A 17949-nucleotide genomic window follows, 5' to 3' on the forward strand; every position below is an offset into this window, starting at 1 on the left:
CTATTTTTAAAAGAAACATCACATCCAGGAGCCCCAAGGTGAGAGTACCAGTGAAACAATGCCAGTTTGGAAATCTGGAGGAGACTCTGGTTTTCATTATATGAGTTAGAGGTCATTACTTGAATGTTATTTTTTTCCCTCTCTCTCTCTCTTTTTTTTTTTTATTTTAAATCCACAGCTTCTTGGTCTCCAAACTTTCAGCATGTTCCTGGTTATTATTCTTTGGGTGTTTTAAAATTATGAACGTAGAAGAGTCCATTGGAGTCTCACACTCTGACTAGCTGATGGAAAGCTTGTGCTTCACGAACATCATGCATATAGATCAACTATGTCATAAATCCCTTGCTGGCCTGCGTGGCTGTAACAAGAACAAGAGAAATGGTCTGAATTCTCCCTCTCAGGATCTTCTACTAACACAAGGATCTGTTCAGCAAAATGATCTTTTCAGGGGATTTACTAAGTGGCCAAGGAACATGAAAAAACCCCATTTCTCACATTTCTCCATTACTGGGGGGGGGGACTGCAAAATGAGAGATGGCACATTTTGAAATTCAATGCATTTGTGTAGTTACACTGGAAGTATGAAAAATGTAAAATTATACAAAGGTAATCATGTCTGTTTTGGTTTCTATCTCCCAAAGAAAGACTTTGAGATAAAATGAAGGCGGATATATATCAGTTGTGACAGCTTTGTTTCTGTATTTCTGTAACTACTTTCTCTTAAATGAAAAGGACCATGATAAGTTTGTTTAAATTCTTAGTGTAAATACCCATGAAGAATTCATTCAGTATGTGAAACCTGGACTTCTTTTTTTTAAGATTTTATTTATAGAAGGTGGCTCTGTGTTCATTAGAGGTTGGCAGAAGATTAGAGAAAAGGGAAGTACCAATTACTGGTTAATCTTTGTAATTAGAAATCCTCTCCCCTCTATCTTTTGCATGCCTATCTGGCAATGGGCTTAATAATTCTAGTACTACTCAGACTCGGGAGAGCTTTGGGGCTCTGAAAAACCAGGAAGATTTTGCCTCTGACTGCAGAGAAACAGGAATTAAAAGCTTTCCTATCACTCTTCCACTTTCTAATGCATTTCATTGTTTAGTTGATTATTACTGTGGGCAGATAATTTCACATCGACAACCCTGATAAAATGTGAAGCTTCAAAGAACCCATCCTCGGGGAATTTACAAGTGAAATCCATTCCTTGGCAATTTTAATGGCTACTTAATCAATCTTACTTGGGTCATCCAGTATAGTTGAGATAACTGACACAGACTAGTTCTTAATAAAAAGACATAGTACACTGAGAAACCTCATTTACTCTGACCATTCCCATCAAAAGTGCATAATGATTAGGATAAAACCAAAGAGCATCATGTTGGCTGAAGAACCCAAGGATTCTTGAGAGAGGGACCTGCAATCTTCCTCTCCTTGAGCTAGATTCTGGGGAAATCAGTATGGCAGTTCTCTGGGCTATGTCTGGGTTTGGACTGTATGTTGTTTGGGAGAGCAACAAGCTGTTTTGAGGTTCTTAGAGTTTTTCCAAGAAATTATGTTTCAGTGTTGTTTTTGCAAAATGTTCCCATCTTTTAGAGATTGTATGTGTATATGTGGGTGTGTGAGAGACAGTGTGTATGTGTATATAAGAATTAATGTATAGGATGACCTTAGGACAAAAGAGAACTTTATATTTCCATGTGACTAACTGAGGGCAAATCATTTCTTTTTTCAACCATCAGGGCAAGACTCTCAGTGTCAGTATGGTGTCTCACACATACTAGGTTCTTTAAAAAAAATATTTATTTGTTGAATGAATGAATGAAAGCATTTCTCCTTTTTCTATTCCCTTTTCCACCTTCTAACTCACTGCATGGCATTATTTGACAGGAGTTCCTTTAGGGGAAGGATATTGTTTCTTATTCACCCAGAACCTCTCATAATACCTGATCAATAAACCTTCATTAAAGGAGTTAAAGGAGGCTGAGCACCACCTGCTCCTTCAGAAAAAAAATGACTGGCACCCTCTGGGGACTCACTGTTCAGGAAGAAAGATGGCAACATCCAGTTTCCATTTCCCTCATATGCTGATCATCACATGAGCCAGGATAGAATTCAGACGTGCTGATCTCACCAGCATAAAATTCGGTAGCTGAGTGGCCAGAAGGAGAAACATTCGACAACATAGAAATGACCAGATTTGGAAATCTTTAGATCAAGTTTTATTTTATTTTTTAATAATATTTCAAAACCCCACTTTTATACCTGGATGATGTTGATTGCTATCTCCTGAGCAACAGTTTAGACCTTTCACGTAGCCTTCCTGGATGGTCCATGAGATCGCCATTCTAGCTGCATCCTACTGAAGATGCCACCACTGTGCTGTTGACAGGAAGGGATGGTGAAACCTATTCAGCTCCCAAAAGACCATGCTCTTTCATCTCATGTAGTTTCAAATGCAAGTTGATCTGCTGACTTGAGAAGGAAAAAAAAGACTACAAAAACGGACCTGTGGCTTTAGGAGATAATGTTGCACTCAAGGAAAGGAGAAATCACATCCTGTATGCAGTCTTGGTTGGTGTGTCCCCAGTCTGAATGTCTGTGGAAGTACTAGGTTGACCAAAAAAGTTCGTCTGCTTTTTTGTACCACCTTACAGAAGAGCCTGAAAGAACTTTTTAGTCAACCCAATATTTTCTTGCCTTCAGAGAACAACGTTGCTCACCTGGTGGTCATCTTTATGGAATGTGTCTGAATTGCTCTTTGGGCAATGAGAACTGTGTTTAGGCAGGTCTCAATGATGGTATGGCATTAGCATCCCCAGCAGAGAGATGGCAACAGGACCTCCCCTCTCCATGCACCATTCCTTTCTGCAACATTAAGAGCCACAAATGGTGTATGAAGGGCTTCCCAGGTGGCGCTAGTGGTAAAGAACCCACCTGCTAATGCAGGAAACATGAGACATGGGTTCGATCCCTGGGTCGGAAAGATCCCCTGGAGAAGAAAATGGCAACCCACCCCAGTATTCTTGCCGGGAGAATCCCATGGACAGAGGAGCCTGGCGGGCTACAGTTCATGGGGTCACAGAGTTGGACAGACTGAAGCGACTTACCATGCTGGTGTATGAAGCAAAAAGAAGAAATCATTTGAGCATGGAAAGAGGAAAACAAGTTTTGTTTCACAGACTGTCAGCATGAACATATTCATGCAGTATTTACCTCATCGCTAAATATTCCTGCTCCCTCTTCTACTGTCTATTCAGCATTTCTGCAAATTAACTTCTTCCTGAACTAACCATGATTGCCAGCTATTGAACAAAAGCACTACTTTCTGATGACTTTTCTGTGAAAATTTAGACATGCTAGGCCATTTTACTGCAAAAAAATTCTTTTTCCCTTAAAAATACTAATCTGTTTGGTTTCATGTTGTGGGCTCTTGGATGTCAAATGTCTCGAAGACTTTAATTCTCAACAAATGTCAATATAAGAAATCATGAACCTCCAGGGCATATGCATTTTATTTACTGCTAACTTTATTCTGGGATCTTGACAAGAATTGCATGCGGCTACCTCGAGTTAATATTTCAAAGCAGTTAACAGTCCTGTTGGTTTATGTGAGAGTTGTTAAGCAGCTGAAACAGGGTAAGAAGGAAGTTGAGGACAACTACTTTTGAAATTGACATCTCCTAGAACGTTTTTACTTGCTAAAGATGGAGTTTGCCATTCATCTCTCAGTACTTGCTTTCTGCCATACTAATTTCTCTGATCTAAAGGTTTGGGTAGGGAGATATTTGGCATTTCATTTTTTCCAACCAATTGATAAATTTTTCCTTTTTGATCAAGTTGCCATTTTCCCCTTCCAGTTTTTTTTTTTTTTTTTTGCTGTACCATCAAAAGGTGGGTTAGGGAACTGAAGACGTAAACTGTGAACATAATAATTTTTACTTACCTGCTAATTTTTAGCCAGAGACAATGAGCTAAGGGGAATGACACAGCCATGGGTGCAATGTTGACAGCAGCAGCAGTGACCTGACCTGCTCTCTATTTCGACAGGAGGCAAGTTTCTCCCTCACTCTTGAGTTTCCCCGTCTGAACATCAGGCTGCTCTGGCCAGGGGAGGAAATGAGGCTGAACCCGATTACCAACATATTGCTTTATTTCTTGGTGGTAGTAAGTTAAGGCTTTCTAGAGTCATACAGCACGCAGTGATTTGAACATTAGAATTAAAAACAAGAAACAAAAAACAATGAGCATTCAATTTAGCAGAGGCAGGAAGGAAGCAATGTTTAAAAACAGGTAAATTTCCTAGTGAGGCTTTTTGCACGGTCTCTAAAAATCTGCTGAGCCGTTTCCCCAGGAACCACTGTCATAGATTCATACGACAAGGGGAAGTGGAGGGGGTGAAGGGAAGACTGGGAGAAAGACAGAAAGTGGGAAAGACAGGGCATGCCAGGTAATCAGTGTGAAGGCTGGCTTTGTCTCACGTTTGGGAGACAATGTAGGTGCTACAGTCAGGAGGTGGTGATAAAGATATTTGGAATGGGATGCACCCTCTGTGGCTGTGTGAGCCATTTTGGATCTTTCCTCTTATTCCGGGAGTATTACGTTGGCTCACTTGGAAGATCCCAGTAGCAAGGGTTAGGGACGATCCTTTGTGACTCATATTCTGAAGCTTTGAACATTGTCACCAGTCACACAGCAGGGGATGCTACCTTCGATCCCTTTCATGGTTCTAAGCTTTGTGACCGGATACTCTCCCCAGCCAAACAATTCCTTTCCCCCTGTGGCACGTGGCATGGACTACACCTCCAAGTTGCTGATGGTGTTGACTGGAGAGGTGGCCATATATCATGTGATGCCATCTCACGCTATCTCCTTCTCAAAACAAGACAAAGACATGTAGGGAGCATAAAGTGGGAGTGCAGCTGTCAAGTGGTGTATAGGCTGGATATGAAACTATTCCACATGCTTGGCTTGGAGACACCAGCTTCTGGGTGTGGAGGGTGGGTCCTCTGAGAAAGAAATGAATGAACTGTTTGGAAAGCGAAGGAGGAGGGGTGTTGCCAGAGAATAATTTAAGAGAGGTCATGGGCTTATTAACAAAAATCAATGAAATGACATGAAAACAAGCAATGGGATTGTTGGTATCCTAACTTGGCATGAATGAGGATAGCAAATGGATTTCCATCCAAATAGGACCATTTAACGTGTATACTTGGCAACAGCTTTAATGTTGGATATCAAAGTCTTAGCTGGTGGACCAGCACCTACATCTTATCAATGTGTTCCCTCTTCCATTTGTGGGGCACTTTTGAGTGGACAGGATTTAAACTACCTGGAAATCTGCTCTGCATATTTGAGGGAGGACAATCAGACAGTCACAGGGGAGGCACACAAGGTGGCAATCTGCACACTTAAAGACTTATGACTTAACCCCAACAGGCTTCACGTGATGCAGTCTGGATGCCCAAGAAAATAAATAGATGAGAAAACAGAAATGCGATCCGAATGACAAAGAACCGAGGCGTCTGTTCCTGCCAGCTTCAGGGCAGATGTGTGCATGCATGCCATGTGTGCAGTGACAGGGATTCGAAAAACCCTGGAGGACATGTGTTCTCCTGGGCCTCCCTTGTTAATTAAAAATTGTGAGTGTCTTCCCTCCTACTTGGAAACACTCAGAAAGACCAACCTGACTGGCGGAGGTGGGTTTTGCTGTGATTAGGAATTCCATCGCCTCCATGCGATGGGGTGGAGTGGGGTAATGCCAAAAGCATGTGTGTACAGAAGCCGTCCATCTGGGTGGGCAAGAGAAGATGACCAAGAGACTCGCTCATCAAAAGAAACAAGCTGTGAATGACACTCAGATTAGGGAGAAGAACATACGGGAGGCTGGGATTGGCACGCCTCCTGAAAGCACTCACAGAATAGATACCGTTGGAAGAGGTAGATGCCTCTTGTGCTGCCAAGGAGCTTGGGTTTACTGACATCTCTTGTTCCCTCGATTCTAAAATGGGCATGAAGCTCATCCTTGATTAGATCAGAGGAAGTCCTCTGATTCAGGGCTGGAAGCAGAAACCCAGAGAGGTCAAGTGCTTTGCCCAAGGTCACACAGCTAGTAAGTGGTGGAGCGGGGGCGGGGTGGGAGGAACAAGGCAGGTCTCTTCCTTCACCCTGCTGACTGCCGCAAGTGATTCTTTAAAAGTGTTTAGAAGTGCTGCGTATATAGCAGGTGCTGTGACATTTATTTAACAAGAATTTTGCTTGGGTATGGGATCGGAGAGTGTGGTTTAGGCTAGTCAAGCAGTTTAAAGAGGAGGAGGTGTGGAGAGCAGTATTATTCTGATGATTTGTTCTTACTGTAGGAGAGGGAGGGGTAGGGTAGGAAGGATGGGGTGCAGAACTCTGGGGATGTGGCCAGGAGGAAAGAGAGAGAAAAGGGGGCAGTCCTAAAGACACTGCAGTCAGCTTTCTGAGGTACATGTTTCTGAGAAGAGACATCACCACCAATGACCTGATTGCCCCCCGCAAAAAAAAAACAAACCATTGTCTGGAATAGAAATGGGGCTCCCTCACCCTCCTTTCCTAGCCCTCTGTTGCCCGTGATAAATTAGAAAGAAGAAAAGCCAGATTCCTAAGAAGAACTTTCCTGGAAGAAAGAAGCTGTTCTGAGTGGGTGTCGGTGCTTACATAGGCTGCTCTGAAAAAACAAAACAAGACAAAAAACCAACATGTTCTGTTCAGGTCTGTACGGCGACAGTGACGGCGGGAGGCTGTCCCTTCAGAAGAAGGCAGGGTTGGTGTGCTCGATGACGCAGCGCTTGCAGTGGCGTTTCACGAAGCGCAGCGCCTCCACGGACACCTCGCAGTCCTGCACGTTCAGCATCTGCAGGTCGAAGCAGTTGGCCGCCACGATCTGCAGGCCCTGGCCAGTGATGCTCTCGCAAGACTTGAGGCTGAGGCGCTTGAGATTGAAGCAGTTCAGGGCCAGGCACTCCAGGCCCGTGTCGGAGACCAGAGGGCATTTGCCGATGTCCAGGGACTTGAGTTTGGCGCAGTTCTTGGCGAGGTACTCCAGACCGTGGTCCGTGATGCCCTCGCAGCCCCTGGCGTTGAGGTAGCGCAGCTTGCCGCAGTACTTGGCCACGTAGCGGATGCCCACGTCGGTGACCCGGCCGCAGTGCGCGATGCTGAGGTACCGCAGGCGGGACTCCAGCTTGGCGATCTCACGCAGGCCGAAGTCGCTGACGAAGCGGCAGTCGCTGACGCTCAGCTCCTTGATGGAGGCGCAGTAGATCATCAGGTAGCGGAGGCCCTCGTCGGTGAGGCGGACGCAGCGCCGCAGGTACAGGTGGGTCAGCTGCGTGCAGTGCGCCGCGATGGTGTGCAGGCCCTCGTCTTCCAGCACGAAGCAGTCCGTCATGTCCAGGTAGCGGATGGAGATCTGTTTGCCGTGCAAGGGGGACAGTTTAATGGAGGCCTCCCGGGTCAGGCTGATGCAGGTCACCTTGGAGCATCCTAGACGGAGAGATAGAACACACGCTCAGTTCGACCTCGGGGAATGCGGAATGGTGGGGGGCTCCTGAATAGACTCCTACCCTCTCTGGATACGGGTCCCCATGTTTCCCCCTCCCCTTCCTGGCCCCTCAGGAGAAGGAACGCAAGAATGGGCTTTCTGTGTTCATTTCATCATTTAACTACTCTGGGCTTAAGAGGCTTTGGGGTTTTAGAAGCAGAAAGATAAGAGTTCCAATGCTAGATCCATCACTGGTTGGCCTGACGTGTGGGCAAATCGGTCCTTCTAAGTAGGTCCTTTGCTTTAAAATAAGGGTGCTCTGCTTCCTTGTAAGGTGGCTGTGAAGAAGACATGAGACCAGGTGTGTAAATATCCCGTCCTGGTTCTGGAAAGTTCAGGAAGCTCAGGGAAGGTTAGTTCTTACCCTGCAGTGGTCTGGTAGCTCTCTACTCCAAAGAAGTGAGATAGGAGATAGAAGGCTGGATCATGATCCGGGTTTGACAGAAAGAACACTGGCTTGGGAGTCACAAAAGAGCTCAGGTCTGCTTTTTATGGTCTGAGGCAGGAGGCTTAAATTTTCTGAGTCTCAAGACTCTCCTCTGAAATGGGAGCGAGCAGCTGGTATGCCTACAACTCTGGGCATAAATGAGGATGCAACCAGGTAATGGATATGGATATACTTTGAAAATCATGGGAAATATATGTAATTAGTGTAACAAGGTGACCCTCTAGGGATTCAGTTCCACCTTCTCTGGTCCAGGAAGAACAACTGTGTCATCAGGATTATCCTCTATCCCCTCAACCAGTTTGTCCTGCTTTCACCTGCTATGATCTATTTTCACAGCTGCCAGACAGTACTCTGGACCAGTACTCCTGTCATGCTCAAGGCCATCTCACTACAAGCGCAAAAACTAATGTCTAAAGGGGGCCTCCAAGGACCTGCACCCCTGGGACCTTATGTCTTCCCCCTCTTCCTACCCCACTGGTCTCCTCGCTACTTCCCAGATGCCTCAGGTGCCTCCCTGCCTCAGCAGCTGTGCACTGGACAGGGCATCCCTGCATAGCACCTTGGGTCACCCCCACTTTCTTAGGTCTCAGAGCAAATGTCCCTTTATAGGACAACTCTTTGTGAGTCATCCTGAATGAACTAGTACCCCTTGCCTGATTCCCATTTATTTTCAGCATTCATTATTACTTTGAGGCATTATATACTTATTTATTCACTTTTATTCACATTTATTTATGTGTTTGCTGTCCTCATGGAATGTAAGTTCCTGAGAAAAAAGGAGTCACACTCTTCACTGCTGTATCCCTCATACCTGGCTCAGAGCTGGTTCTCACTAAGTACCTGTTGAATGAACGAATGAATGAATGATTTATAGAATGTATACAGTCCCTATATATCAGGGCTTTCCTGATAGCTCAGTTGGTAAAGAATCCCCCTGCAATGCAGGAGACCCCGGTTCAATTCCTGGGTTGGGAAGATCTGCTGGAGAAGGGATAGGCTACCCACTCCAGTATTCTTGGGCTTCCCTGGTGGCTCAGCTGGTAAAGAATCTGCCTGCGATGCGGGAGACCTTGGTTTGATCCCTGGGTTGGGAAGATCCCCTAGAGAAGGGAAAGGCTACCCCCATGGTAAAGAATCTGCCTGCGATGCGGGAGACCTTGGTTTGATCCCTGGGTTGGGAAGATCCCCTAGAGAAGGGAAAGGCTACCCTCACTTCAGTATTCTGGCCTGGAGAATTCCATGGACTGTATAAGTCCATGGAGTCACAAAGAGTCGGACACAACTGAGTGACTTTCACTTTCTTTCACTTTCATACAGTCTTTTATAGGAAAACCTGATGGGATAATCCAACTTCCAACATTTAAATGTCCTCAGGATTGAGATTGAGGCTGAGGTATATCTAACATTGATAAACCAACTATTTTATAGTTAATTATAATGCCTTTTATTTCTGTTGAAAGATAACATTTACAAAGTGCTTTTTATAAACATTTGAGAAAATGTTTATTGATTTTCTTGATTCTTTTTTTTTCACTTGATTCTTTAAACAATCCATTTTCTAGATAAGAAAATTAGTACTCAGGAAGATATCTTTAGATGCCTCTCTAAACCTTGTTTCTAAACTCCCTTACCCTAAATATGTGTGGGAACAGATTTTATATGTATATATTTATACCATATATTATATAACTATTATGTATTTTATGACATGAAACACTCATTTCATTATATATTTCAGTTCATTGTATATTACTATTTAAAATATGTACACAGTCTATTTTAGTATATGAACATACATCATTAATATACATAGCCAAATACATCATATAAATGTATATGCATACATATATTTCCTTGCATTACACAGACTCTACATATACTTTTCATTTTCTCTTTCCTCTACCCAAATCCCTCTGCCGCTCTAAAGCTAGGTGCCTCACCTCCGCAGCTCCGTGCCTTGGTTGATGACGTCATCTCCAAGCTTTCTAAGCAACCACGTGATAGTGTTAATGGGACTTTCCTCCCACTCCTGGCAGGCTGCCCAGGAAACTCTTATAATATAAAATTCAGGTCCTGGGAATAATGACATTCAGAAGCCATGTGCTACCAAGCGGAAGAATTTCAGGAAGGAGCAAAGCATACACCCCAACACTGGAGAACAAAGAAGTGGCTTGTCAGAGGCTCTGTGCCCTACTCCAGTCAGCTCTGTGGTTTTGCAGAAGGTGGTTGGTACCCTTCAACTGTAGCTCTGAAATCTCCCTTTGTTTTGAATTTCTTGTTTTACAATGACTATGATCCTGCTTATGCTGAATTTGTATGTTCACAGTAGTGGTTGCCCATCTGTATGACAATAAAGGCACTTTAAGGTCAGAAGACAACTTTGTTCCTAAACTCTTAGTTCCAGTTTACTATTTGCTTTAGCTTTTTTACAAATTTGCTAAGTTTGGGTTGAAAATAAACTGATTCATGGCTCAGAAGGTAATGTCTGTGGCCAGTGGATGCATGTATACATTACAGACTTGGAGAGAACCTGAGAAATCATTCCCTTTGAACTTCATTTTTTAAAGATGAGGCATCTCAGCTTCAGTGAGATTATATGACTTGTACAGTCAGACTAGGGAGAATTTTGCTGATCCAAGATTTCTAATATAGCAGGGATGGTAAGAAATGACTAAGAAATAACATGCAATTGATGAACTGCATGACAGATGTATGATAGATGTACCAGCATGAAGTGAATATTTAGACACTGAGGCATCATAAGTCTCGGGAGTGGGGGATTCTTGGAAGAGAGAAATAATTTGAATACACAAATATGGAACCCAGATAGTATCAAGTAATAGCAGGAGCAAATTCAATAGATAGGAAAGCATAGAGGCAGAGGGGGAGTGAGGAGTATTCACAGGATAAAACACAGGATTTAATGGCAACTAAGATGGAAATGATCCATTGGGATCAGATCTTGGGGGCCTGCCTTAACACGTGGGGTAAGGAGTAGGGATATTACATAACCAGGAGTGGACAGTATGGGTTGAACAATTCTGGGGCTATCTTTAATTCATTCCAGATTTGGTTCAGCTTTCACAAAAATGCTCTTCATTACCTCCTCTCATTATCGGGTAATGATACTCTGGGATACAAAAGGATGATGTCAGCAAAGACCAACTACTGCCTCATAACTGTGTTACGGAATGCTAACACACGTGGGAGGACTTAACATGAATGAACTCATCTAGTCCTCCCAACCAACTCAGTTTTACTAATGAGAAAGTTTTTAGTCACTGCACTATAGCTTCCTAAGTGCTTGTTCAGAGTAGTCACCAACGACAACTTTGTTTGAACCCTTTAGAAATCAAGATGACTGTTCGGGGCTTTGAAATTCCTCCGTTCGACAAATTACATTATCACAAAGTACAGATATAAATTATGCCTCATTTTTGCCCATATAAAACTCATAATGAATTGATAATACGCAAGCACCCAGTTACAAAACCGAGCAATGCTCTACCTGCTTACACTCAAAATGCAGACAGCCAGGAGGATACCCTCAGCTTCCCGGGGGTCAGGCAGGAAAGGCTTTACTTAGGGGACGCTGGCACTGGGCCTCCAGCAATGAGACATCTGCTAAGAAGGTTGTTGGGGAGGAAAAAGGGGGCAGAGGAGGGAATGGCATGCAGGCCAGAGAGATGCTCACACATCATAATGTGCACAGGCATGGTGTACTTGGGAAATTCAAATGGTTCCACGAAACACAGCATTCAGGTTACTAGGGGCAGGGTGAGATTTGAACCTAGAAAGAGCAGTTCAGGAAGCACAATGTATGCTTTGCTGAGCAACTTTTTTCCTACATGTCATGAGGAGGAATTAGAGATTTTATGCAGGGAAATGAAGGGTTAGCTTCCTAGTTTGAAAACATTCCTCTGGACCTTGGTTGTGTAGAAGGCGTATTGATGGAGTTGAGGTAGGTGTAAGGCCAGTGACTGGGCAAGCATGCATCCAGGCAGGCAGGTAGATGAGAGGGGATGGACTCAACGTTCTGGGGGAGTAGAATCACCTGGACAGGATTCAATTGGTCTCATATAACAGATCAGGAAGAGTAGTAAGGAGGACTCCCATGTCTCCAAGTATAGGGGAACCTTTGGAAGCAATTTCACTTGTAATAATCACAAGATTTAAACTTTAAAAATTTAGTTGTAATATATTCTATTCATGTTTAAAGATGTTATTAATTGTGATGGTTAATTTGATGTGTCAACTTGACTAGGTGACAAAGTACCAAGATATTTGGCTAAATCTTATTTCTGGGTGTGCCTGTGAGCATGTTTCTGGATAAGATTAACATTTGAACCAGGAGACTCAGTCAGGCAGACTGCCCTCCCCAGTGCAGACGGTTGTTGTTGTTCAGTGGCTAAGTCACTCTTTCCCACCCCATGGACTGCAGCATGCCAAGCTTCCCTGTCCTTCACTGTCTTCTGGAGCTTGCTCAAACTCATATCCACTGAGTTGGTGATGCCATCCAGCCATCTCATCCTCTGTCATCTCCTTCTCCTCCTGCCTTCAATCTTTCCCAGCATCAGGGTCTTGATCAGTGAGTCAGTTCTTTGCATCAGGTGGCCAAAGTATTGGAATTTCAGCTTCAGCATCAGTCCTTCCAATTAATATTCAGGACTGATTTTCTTTAGGATTGACTGGTTTGATCTCCTTGAAGTCCAAGGGACTCTCTAGAGTCTTCTCCAACACCACAATTCAAAAGCATCAGTTCTTCAGTGCTCAACTTTCTTTATGGTCCAACTCTCATATCCATACATGACTATTGGAAAAACCATAGCTTTGACTAGACAGATCTTTTTTGGCAAAGTAATGTCTCTGCTTTTTAATATGCTGTTTAATAGGTTTGTCATAGCTTTTCTTCCAAGGAACAAGCGTCTTTTCATTTCATGGCTGCAGTCACCATCTGTAATGATTTTGAAGCCCAAGAAAATAAAGTCTGTCACTGTTTCCATTGTTTCCCCATCTATTTGCCATGAAGTGATGGGACCAGATGCCATGATCTTTATTTTTTGAATGTTGAGTTTTAAGCCAGCTTTTTCATTCTCCTCTTTCACTTTCATCAAGAGGCTCTTTAGTTCCTCTTCAGTTTCTGCCATAAGGGTGGTGTCATCCGCATATCTGAGGTTATTGATATTTCTCTGGGCCATGTTGATTCCAGCCTGGCATTTTGCATGATGTACTTTGCGTATAAGTTAAATAAACAGGGGGACAATATAAAGTGTTAACGTACTCCTTTCCTATTTTGTGACCAGTCCGTTGTTCCATGTCCAGTTCTAACTGTTGCTTCTTGATCTGCATACACATTTCTCAAGAGGCAGGTAATCTCTTTATACACACACACACACACTGTTGCTTCTATTTCTCTGGAGAACCATGTTGTCTAGTCACTCAGCTGTGTCTGACTCTTTGCAACCCCACAGACTATTGCTCACCAGGCTCCTCTGTCCATTGGATTCTCCAGGCAAAAATATTGGAATGTGTTGCCATTTCCTTTTCCAGAGGATCTTCCCAAACCAGGGATTGAACCCGAGTCTCCTGCATTAGCAGGCAGATTCTTTACCACTAAGTCACCAGGAAAGCCCTAGAGAACCATGACTAAACATTAATAAAAGGTAATAAGTGGTAATGAATAAATGCTATAGCTAGTTACAGTAACTTTCAGTGACTTTTAAAGATAACTTTCAAGGCGGGCATGCTAGGGACGGGAGGGGCAGTCTCACATTCCCTGGGGGAGTTAAGTGCTATACTCAGTAGCAAGTACACTGCCACTGAGAAGGTGGCCACTGTCGGAGGCTAGTTGTGAGAACCAAGGGGAATAAGTGCAGGTGAAATCACAGTTTCTAGATTCCCTCAGAACTGGAGGGCACCGTTCTGAGGTGGTGACACAAATCCATCCTTATGACTTGTTGTGACTTGTTGGGTAGTTCGAGTTCATCTACCTGAAAATACCCACCACCATTCCTGCCAATATCTAGAATTCTGTGCTCTCAGTGAGTTAGAGATCCCCCCGTTTACACAGTCTTTATTTACACAGATATCGAGGGGTTGTGCAATTGGTCAGGTTGATAGGAAGAAGCTCAGCACATAATAGTTAGCACAGGGGCCAAGCAGGGTCCACTCACTCAGGCTAGAAGCCCAGAAATTTCCATTCCCAAACAGCCCAAGCAGTTTTTGCAATTCCGAATCTCAAAAGAACTCCAGAGACAAAATGCAATTACTTGCAGCCTGTCCTCAGGGTGCACGGGGGAGCCCCTTTGACAAAGGTGGGGATTCCAAAACTGAATCATTTTCTAATGTGAGAAAAATAAAAGAGAATGAGGTGTTTATAAAAGAGGCCCACAGGGTTCAGAATCTTTGAATGTTAAAGAATCCAATCCCTTAGTCCCCCCCACCCCTGTTTTGTTTTTTTTTAAAGAAGAGGAAACACATCTAGAGAAAGCTGTGCACTGTCCCAAATCACAGACTTTTGAAGCTAGTCCCCACCACATCACAATGCTTTCTCTTTCCAGAATTCCTGGGGGGAGGGGAAAATGTAAGAAAAGATCTTCGTTTCCTGCTTCTTTATGCCAACAGCTGCTCACGACTAACTGAACATACGGTTTCCATGGCTTTGTGCTGGAGCCAACTGAAGGAGGGGAGCAGGGAGAGAATGTACGAGAAAGAATTGACTGTCATCGGAAATATTTTCAGATGTTGGTTTTCAAAAGAGAGAGTGAGCTCCAAGAGCTGACTTTTACCTCAGGTTTTGTTGGAGGATATCATTTACCTCAGATGCTGGTAAATCCCCAACTCTATTTCTTTGCCTGTTCAGTGGTTTTTACTTTCGACCCCTCCCCAACAGTCCCTGAGCTTGTGGCTCGCGCTGCTCATTTCTTTAACTCCCAGTTGCATCTCACACACTCCAGCCTCTTGAATGTGTGTCTTTTGACTGGGTAGCGGATGAGATAAAGAAAGGCTGTTAGTCTGGCTGGATCCACGTCTGGCGCCTCAGTGCGAGTCTGGGCTTTAATTCTTCCTGCCTGTGAGAGGTTTTCAAGCAAAGCAGCCATGCTGGGAGTGCCTTTATTTTTAAAAAAAGAACTAAAGGGCTTCCCTCATAGCTCAGTTGGTAATGCAGGAGACCCTGGTTCGATCCCTGGGTTGGGAAGATCCCCTGGAGAAGGGAAAGGCTACCCACTGCAGTATTCTGGCCTGGAGAATTCCATGGACTGTATAGTCCATGGGGTCACAAAGAGGAGGACACAACTGAGCGACTTTCACTTCACTTTCAAAGGCTCCACTTGGTGGGCCCTACCCTTGCACTCTGGAATTAAGGAAACTGCTTGATGGCAGAGGCCAACGCAATATTGTGAAATGATTTTCCCTAAATTAAAAATAAATAAGTTTTGGAATGTTGCTTGAGAAAAAATGCAAAATCAACCCAAGGCTGAGGAGGGTAGGAGTGAAACATGAGGAGACCCTTAGCCATGATGGATTTTCCCCAATGTCTGCAAAATTTCGACCCATAGTGACCACAGGCCACAGCACAGAATCAGCTTAAACACAGCTCTCAGGCTCCATGCGACAATGACCAGTGGATGTCAGGGCAGTTTCTAAACTACTTTCCTTTGAGCTAGAGAGCTGGTTCTCATTTATCTGTGATTAGATACTTAGTTCCCATTATCCATGGTTTGGGCTTCCCTGCTGGCTCATATGGTAAAGAATCTGCCTGCAATGTAGAAGACCCAGCTTCGATCCCTGGGTCAGGAAGACCCCTGGAAAAGGGAACAGCAACTCACTCTAGTATTCTTGCCTGGAGAATTCCAAGGACAGAGGAGCCTGGTGGGCTACAGTCCATGGGATCTCAAAGAAAGAGTCAGACATGACTGAGCGACTAACACCACCACTGCCTATCTATGGTTGCTCTGAAATTATTTTGAGAATTATGGGGAGGAAAGACACACTTTAAAGTCATACTAACTTGTGGGACTTGCCTAGCTGCTCCAGTGGTTAAGATGTCACCTTTCAATGGAGGTTCGATCCCTGGTCAGGGAGCTAACATCTCACATGCTTCTTGGGCAAGAAACCAAAACAGAAATCAGAAGCTATATTGTAACAAATTCAATAAAGACATTTGTAAAGGTCCACATCCTGAGCCCTGAATATAACAAAGGGGACCCTTCCCAGGTGTCAGCATCCTCTCCTGCTTTGGGAGGATGAGCTGGGAAGGGCCCACGGATGGCCACGTACCTGACACATCTAGGTGCTCCAGGTTGGGACAGAGGGACACCACGTCGAAGACTGCCTCGTTGGAGATATTGTAGCAGCCGGAGACTTCCAGCCGCCGGAGCTCCGGGCAGCACTGGGCGATGGTGTAAAGACCTCGGTCCGTGAGCCGCCTGCAGCCACTGACACTTACGGTTTCCAGCATAAGACAGACGTTGGGTGTGTCCTGACAGAGTCTGCGGGTGAGCACCTTGAGGGCGCGGTCCACGTTGATGGTCTCGCCCGTCAGGCGGATAGTCCTCCAGAGGCGCGGGTCCCAGGCCAGGTTGTACCAGCGGCGGCACACGCGCGCACAGCGGCACAGCTGGTTGGTGGGCAGGAAGGAGAAGACCTGAACCATGGCGTGGTCCGGGAGCCGCTCGATGCTGGCCTGCTCCTTCTGGGGCCGGGAGGCCAGCCGGATGAGCGGGTGGGTGAGGCGGGTCGGGGGCGGAGAGTGGACCATGGCCACCGTCTCCCCGGTGATAGAGGACGAGGAGGTGGACGAGCCCCTTCCATTCTGAAATCCAGGCAGGTTGGGTGGACATATCAGGGCTGGGCTGGGCGTGCTCAGTGTGCGCATGCTCAGGTCGGAGTCTGGCAAAGGACAGAGAACAAAGGGTTAAGGATGGACGGAGCGGCGGCAAAGGAGGCAGGGAGGTGGCACCCTGTCCACTGACATCCTTCCTGGGCAGACGCCGGCTCAATCTGTCTCATTGGAAACGGGAGCACATGCAAGTTTTCCCCATTAAGAAAAGGGCTAATTCTTCACTATCTCCACCGGGGTGGGCATACTATCTCTAAAGGGTCAGATAAGAAATAGTGGAAGCACTGCAGGCCATCTGGGTTTCATCCCTGTTGCAATTACTCAGTCCTGCTGTTTTAGTGCAAAAGCTGCCATAAACAACACGAAAACGAGCCCAGGCGTCCTGGCTATTTTTCCATAAAACTTGTTCTGTAAAAACAGATCAGCCGATTTGGCCCCAGGGTTATAGTTTGCTGACCTTTGATCTACATTAAGGGTGATTATCTAAAGGGCACAACTCCAAAGTTTCATTATTTCTATACTGGGAGAAAGCTCATATATTGTGAACACAAGCTGATTTACTTTGGTTAGGCAGATGCTTACACTTCATTTATAAAGGGGGCGAATGCATTTTACAAGAGGGGAATACTGGCCAGTGGGGAGAGAGCATTAGCTATCTTTGCCCTCACCTGCCCCCTAGTGTCCAGTCCCCCATCTTTTGATAATGGTACCCCAAACTCTGTGATTTGGGTTCTGGAGAGCCACCCTGCTTCCTTCCGCTGTTAGACTAGGCACTTCAGATGGTATTTGCAGTCCTTGAATATCTGTGGCAATATTTATTTTTCTTTCTTATCAATAATTCCTGCCTTTGCATTTGAATAATGTGACTTTTTTTCTGTTCCTTAAAACCAAAAAGGTCACTTGATAATGGTTTTTAAATTTATGAGGGATTGAGAGACCTTTAGAATGCTGCTTTAAGAAGTCTGCTCATTTCATACCCCTCCACCAACCTTCAGAGAGAGAGATATGTATATGGAAGAATTTATTCTTGCACTATATAAATGTTTATATGTTATACATTTTACATATTTAGATGGATAGAATTATTTAGGAAG

General features: G+C 44.6%; 1 protein-coding gene across 5 annotated transcripts in view; it reads right to left on the reverse strand.

The window, feature by feature from the left end:
• Positions 1-4133: 4133 nt before the first annotated feature.
• FBXL7 (F-box and leucine rich repeat protein 7) overlaps positions 4134-17949 on the reverse strand; it is a 431217-nt gene continuing 417401 nt past the window's right edge. For all 5 annotated transcript variants that reach the window (XM_081519328.1, XM_081519329.1, XM_081519327.1 and 2 more), the window contains 2 exons: positions 16294-16905; positions 4134-7507 (listed from right to left, as the gene is read on the reverse strand). In XM_081519328.1, coding sequence (XP_081375454.1) covers positions 6771-7507; positions 16294-16905 — 1349 coding nt within the window. In that variant the 3' untranslated portion in view covers positions 4134-6770. The remainder of the gene's footprint in view (positions 7508-16293; positions 16906-17949) is intronic.

The sequence above is a fragment of the Giraffa tippelskirchi genome, chromosome 8, assembly GCF_054371585.1.
Source record: "Giraffa tippelskirchi isolate mGirTip1 chromosome 8, T2T-mGirTip1v1.2.pri, whole genome shotgun sequence".
Lineage (NCBI taxonomy): Eukaryota > Metazoa > Chordata > Mammalia > Artiodactyla > Giraffidae > Giraffa > Giraffa tippelskirchi.